At 36.6% G+C, this 6717-nt stretch overlaps 1 protein-coding gene across 2 annotated transcripts; it reads left to right on the forward strand.

Annotated features, from left to right (window-relative positions):
• Positions 1 to 4672: 4672 nt before the first annotated feature.
• Positions 4673 to 6191, forward strand: LOC127132394 (dormancy-associated protein homolog 3). 2 transcript variants are annotated; one of them, XM_051061344.1, is made up of 3 exons: positions 4673 to 4897; positions 5229 to 5392; positions 5787 to 6191. In XM_051061344.1, the coding sequence occupies exons 1-3, from the start codon at positions 4783 to 4785 to the stop codon at positions 5892 to 5894; spliced, it is 387 nt and encodes a 128-aa protein (XP_050917301.1). In that variant the 5' UTR covers positions 4673 to 4782; the 3' UTR covers positions 5895 to 6191. The 2 variants fall into 2 exon arrangements, with proteins under 2 accessions (XP_050917301.1, XP_050917302.1); XM_051061345.1 differs by having other exon boundaries at positions 5229 to 5387.
• Positions 6192 to 6717: the final 526 nt, after the last annotated feature.

Genomic DNA, 6717 nt, shown 5'->3' on the forward strand with positions numbered 1-6717 from the left:
CAAAACACTTTTTCTAGCCGAACGGGTGAATTTTTCCTTGCGTTAACCGGTTAACCATATGCGTTAACCGGTTAACACTGTTTGAAAACCTTTTGAAAATTCTTTTCTGCCTTGCGTTAACCGGTTAACCAAATGCGTTAACCGGTTAACACTGTTTGAAAATCTCAAAAACTGAATTTCGTCTTGCGTTAACCGGTTAACCAAAAGCGTTAACCGGTTAACACTGTTTGAAAACTCAAAAAATTTTATTTCGCATTCCGTTAACCGGTTAACCATATGCGTTAACCGGTTAACACTGTTCCAAAAAATTAAAAAAAATTATTTCGTATTACGTTAACCGGTTAACCATACGCGTTAACCGGTTAACACTGTTCGGAAAAGTGTTTAGGACGCACAACTCTTGTGCAATCAAACCCCAATCGCATAACTCTCTAACAACACAACCCTTGTGTCGTCACTAACCCTGATGCACCAATTTCAGACCGTCAAACACGTCTCGATTGTAAATTCAGTATGATTGATCAACACGTCATTGCTTCACCATACTAATGTCGGATCAAGAAGCAAACGACCATTGATCGCTCAAAGGAAAACAATCATCGAGGTTTTTGAATGAACGAAACAAGAACATTATATCATATATAATGTATTTTGCATCAGGGTTACATATATCACATATATGTAACTTGATCGATCTCAATTTAATTTATGATTCATTCTGTCTTTAATCATATTATTACAGAACAAAAACAGTTATCAGATTCATGGTTTCGTAAGTGGCTCTGATACCACTGAAGGAGAATGGCCATCCAAGGCGCAGCGGAATATAAAAAATTCTCCTTTAATGATCCTTACGAATGAGCATGATCAGTGATAGAATCGTTACCTCTTGTGGAGATTCAAACCTTTGGTGCAAATCTCTGACAATGATCAACCTTTGATACAGATCCACGGGGCGATCACGAACGTTGAACGATGACAACGTCTCTACTCAGTCCACACGAACGGATTCCTTCAATCGCAGTGCTAGCTGTTTGTGAGTGAAGGCTTTGAGTGAGAGAGATATACGAAATTCCAACTCTTCAGTTGTGTTGTCTGGAGTGTCAATGCTTCTACCCAAGGGGTTCTATTTATAGAACCACTTGTGTGGGCTTCAAGCCAAAAAGCCCACTTAAGTGCATTTTGGCCCATATCTCAGAATATGCCAAAATCACTTAAGTATTTGGTACTTTACCATATTTCGTATTCTTCTTAAGTACACCGTACCTTACGATGTTCCTTAATTATTCTATCTCTCATCAATCCGTCCTTTGTGTGTGACCCTATAGGTTTTCGCGGCGTTGGCAATTATATTAAATCATGCATTTAACATAATAAACAGTGAGCGGTATCTAGCAACACATCACTGCTACCCAAGTCACGAAAATGTCATGTGATCTGACAAAACCTCCTGTGATAATAATTATGTGTATAATTACCCCTTTGCCCTTATGTCTATATTGAACACAAGGTATAGACCATGTCACCCTTGTCCAGTTCAATATTGGGCCCATAGACATTTATCCTGTTAAGCAGGATTGGCAAATTCCATCTAGGACACTCATGTCCCTCAGCATGCTTCGTGGAGTACCTATCAACTGCCTTTATGGTTATCCAGTTACGGACAACGTTGGATCAGCAATAAAGCACTCGACTCTAAATCTAGGATCCATAGTGGTTTCAGGTCGAAGAGTGGTATACACTATTATCACCATGAGAATAACTTATGACACTTTGCATAACTTTCTATATAGTATTCTCATAGCGGGTCAATCCAGTATGAATATTACTCTTAATATTCATACCTATGTTTAAGACTTGATAACTCTTTATCCATGATCCATGAGACGTGATCATCAGTCTACAAACATAATAGTCTCCATGCTTTAATGTTATCCCATTTCATAATAAAGCTTGACTACGGACACTTTAAGAATAGTGTCCTTATGTTTAATGTGATCTCATGATTAAGTCATACTTGATACATTAAATGGACTATCTATTCCAGGGACTTTATTAAACAAACATAATAAAGAAAAATGCCTTTTATTATTAATAAATAATTCGATACAAGTACCAAAAGTATTGGCCTCTAGGGCTTATACCAACAGAAGAGAGTTGGTGTAATCATACCACATGGAAGGTGGAAGGTGTAATGTGTGTTATCCCAAAAGTACAGCGAAGAGGCTAACAGAGATGAGCTATACTCTAAGCCTAATTTCGAACGCGTTATCAGGTCATAAATCCCCATATTTTTCCAATTTCGGGCTTTGGTTTTTTCTATTTTGTTTAGACATTCTATATAATCCGTTGGGTCTTTAAATGAGGGAGTGGCACGAAAAACCCTAAAGTTGTTATTCATAAATCTTAAATCTATGGTTTCGTCTGTTTTGGGTTCTTCAGCAGTGGTTGTTTCAACCCTAGGTTTCTTGGCTTGCCCTATTGGTTTACATTTGTGATAAGTAGGGAAGTATTCATTAAGCTTACTAAACTCAGTATCTAAATCAGGCACAGGTCCAAATAACGCATGGGTTTTACCAGAAACAGAAATGGGAATAAGTACCTGAGAGGCGTAAATCCTGCGCTGTTCTTTAGTTTTTGATTCTGGGATATACTGTTGGTTGTTCACCATTACTGGACCAGCTAATGTAGCGAAATGAGGTAGTTCTGAAATCTTCTTAGGAATTTTTGATTTGACATACATCTTGGTAACTTTACTTATGTCCTTGGAGGTTTTGCTTGAGGTTGCTATTGTTGTTAAGTTTTGAAGGAAAGGAGAGAATTTGGGTTTGCTTGAAGGTTGTTTGAGAAGATGAAAAGTTAGAGTGTTTGAGATTTCAGAAAGCGTAAAAAAAGGGGATTGGTATGAGTTGTGTCTTTTATAAGCGTTTTTGGAAGGAAAAAACGGTTTAAATCAACATTAATGGTTGACAAATTAATGTGACACGTGTCTTTCCTGGATTATGCGTTGAAGAGGCGGTAATTAATGCCTAAACCCATGATCTCCTAGGGTCTAGGAAACGTGATGATTAAAGAGATTTGGGTGTGGGCTGAAAAGACGTTGTTAGGAAAGAGGTAACGATGACTCTGACGTTACAAGACAGCTAGGAGAAACTGAAAAGTTTTTTTTGTAACATTGGAACATTAGTGACATGCAAGAATTGTCCAAGGCGTCGAAGCATGTTCTCAAAAAATGCATTTTTCTTCTATGTGTCGAAAATGACATTTTTGGGGGGCAATTTGTTAGCTCCTAATTTCGACACCCATATTTGAATTGAGAAATGGAGTTCCATGTGAAGATGTTCGACTAGATCAGATATTGGGAGTTCTAGTCAAAGATGCCTTGATGAGAGGGTCAAGATGCTGCGTGGACTTAGAAATATTTCTAAGTAGTTTAAAGTGTTTTTTTTTACAGAGGCGTCGCCAGTCGGGGTTCGACGAGAGATTCAAATTCAAATAAAGGAGGGAATTTTTGTTCTTATCTGAATTGCTGAAGATACACGTGGAGCATAGTGGATAGTTGCATCCATGCAAAACGTCATTTGTCTCGATAGGATCATGTGTGTCCAAAGTGTGTACAAAATCTGTAAAATTTACCAAGTATCCGTGTGTAGAGAAACAGTAATTGAGAAATGTACGTTTGATTTACACCACTTTGAAGTAATTCAATTCATCTTTTATTTTCAGAAATATCTCTTTATTTAAAGGATTTATCTTTGTTGCCATTTATCTTCGTTTTACAACATTCACTTTACTTTATGTTGTTTATTTCCTTTTTCGAGTATCTTCACGAATCTCTATTATTATAAACACTATCGAAGTGTTTATGTTCATTAGAATTCACTTTAGCAAATAATTAACATATGTCCTAAGATCAATCTGATTGATCCTGTGAGTAACCAAATTTAATAATTTGGAAGATCAGCGGTTGTTTACCAATTTTCACGGTAAACACATACGCCATTAGATCACTTCATACCTCACCTGTCATGATAGATCTCATCGGACATACACAAAATATGAACCTCGTTAAATGAATCATTGCAGTATATGTATTTAGATTCTTCATCCTCACTTATCATTTATTGTATTGTTACCTTTTTTACTCATGCTTATTCACAAAAAATTTAATGTGAGAATCAATTTAAATTATTATTACAATTTATGGAAGATCAATACTCTTTTACTTTTACATCACTTATTACAATTTGTTTACATATACTTGCACCTATCAATAATTTTCACAACATTAACCCAAGCCCAATACCATATCTTTAAATCTAACCATACATTACTTAATGAAAACGTTGGCACAAATAGTACTTTGTACTCCGCATAATCGCTTATTTAGTAAAGTATTTAATGTTTTGTAAAAAAATAAAGTAAAGTACTACATAGTTAATTAGAAATACATCATCTATAATAACCCTTAATAAGAACCCAAAAATATAGATTAGAATCTAAACAGGTACTAGTACTTGGAATTTCGAAGTCGTTTAATAAGCCCATGTGAAGTCCATCCTTATCAACACGAAAACAGATCAAAGTGGCCACGTCACCATACCCAACTTTAGTTCCAATCAACGGTAGAGATTCATTTAGACCCCACCAAGTTGTTCGACTCTTAACGCAAAACCCTCGTTAAATAAGACATGGATGTCTCGCAGTTCTATCTCTTACACCGGAATCTGGTCATTGGGATCGCAGATACGCCGCATCTGCTAAAATACGCCTTATTCATATATGGGCCTCCTCGACCAGTTGTGGGACGATACCGTCGCCGGTCCTCGGCCGGAGAACGGCCTCGGAAAACTTCGTAAGCATAACACGTTCGCTGCCCGATCTAGCTCCGGCAAGGGTACGATCGCTGTATTCCGCCACCTTAATTACTACCGGCGATGTTCGTTACTTTCCACGAATCAATCACCAGAAACCATGACTAAATTATTATTACTAATACTATTACTATTTTAAGCCATAACTATAACAATTTATCTTCTAATATTTATTAACCTTGAAATCCTGTTTTAGATTCAGATCTGAGTTACTCTACTCGCACAGTCACACTTATAAAGCTTGAAGTTCAAAACTATCGAAAAATCAATCCATATATGATAGTGAAAGATCTTGTTTGAATTATAGTAAGATATTTGAAAATATTCTAACGTTAATGAAAATTGATTGATCAGAATTGGAGGCTGGAAGCGTGAGATCGTACGGTGAGGAACCGTCAGAGCCAGCGACGAGAGTAACGCGTAGTATCATGATCGTGAAACCGCCAGGTTACCAAAGTGGATCGCCTCCGGCTTCTCCCGCCGGTTCAGTTACTCCGGTGTCTCCGTTTTCCGGTAAGGTCGTTATTCAGTTATTTGTCTTTTTATATATATACTGTACTCTATTTCTGCGACAGTTAAACTTAAGTTCTAAATTTACAGAATCCATTACAGTAAAGGTGCTCCTAAATTTCGGGCAGGGTAAATTTGTCTTTTTGCGAAATGGCCTAACTTTCAAAATTTTAATTGATAATTTAATTATTACTGTATTAGGTTGGGGGCAGTTATGATATTATCGAATGTGAAAATGACGTGCTATATTTAAGGATTAACTCAACCCTAGTGGCAAATAAACAACTATTACTGCATGGTTAATTATTAATTAATAATAGTAATAATTAATCTCATTAAATCTGAATTAGGACATCTCATTTAAAGTTGAGAATTGAAGTGCTGTGTGTGTTTATTTTTCAGGAACTAGAGAATCATTTCGGTTTCGAAGAAGGTCGGCATCGGATGCGTTCGAGAAGAAAAACCAAGACAGATCAAGCTCTTCTTCTCCTTTCGATGTGTGAGAAATGAGGCACAGCATTTTCTAGTCTCCAGAAGCAGAGGATGTTACCTTTTGGCCTTAGATGTAATAAATTTTGTTTGGTTTATTTGTGTGTATGGGTTGAGTTGAATTGAAGTTTTGTGCTGCAGTTCAGGTTTGGTTATAGCATGTTTAAGTTTGAAAGGAAGTCCAAAGGGTAGGGTAATATGTATCTATGTGTAGTGTATATAGAGTCTTTAATTAAATGTGTTTTTTTTTTTGTTTTTTTATCATGTATGTAAGTTTTATCTTCCGAATAATAATAACCTATATTCAATTTCTTGGTAGTTTTTTCTTGAGTTTAATGCTTTGTATGGATTTTCATTTTGGTATGAGGATGAAATTCCGAGGAAGTAGTAGTGTATGTGTGTTGTGTTTTCTGTGGTCCAATTTGAGAACCATTTTTGTCTTCATGGGAGGAAAAGACATTTTATTTTATCATGGGACAACAAGGCCACCCATAAGAATGAACATTGTTTGGTACATGTTGTGGATTGGGTTGGGTTAATGGTGGTGGTGGTCCTGAACAGATGGGGAATCTATCCAACAATTTGTCCAGGTGGAGAGAGAGTGTGGGACAACCATCACACCACCGGTGTCCCTCCATATCTCCGTCAACCTAGAAACAAATCTTCATGTCCAAATCTGGCTGACCCTTTTCCTCCATAACATCGACACGCGTTGTAACTTGTAATCCAACAGATTGATGTGTTTTCTTTTAGGATAAATTTAGGGTTCATAAATCTAATGGCTAACTTTTACATTATTGGATGAAAGTATTTCTCATACCTCACAACTGGCCATCTCATCTCA

Source organism: Lathyrus oleraceus, chromosome 3, assembly GCF_024323335.1.
Source record: "Lathyrus oleraceus cultivar Zhongwan6 chromosome 3, CAAS_Psat_ZW6_1.0, whole genome shotgun sequence".
In the NCBI taxonomy this organism is placed as follows: domain Eukaryota; kingdom Viridiplantae; phylum Streptophyta; class Magnoliopsida; order Fabales; family Fabaceae; genus Lathyrus; species Lathyrus oleraceus.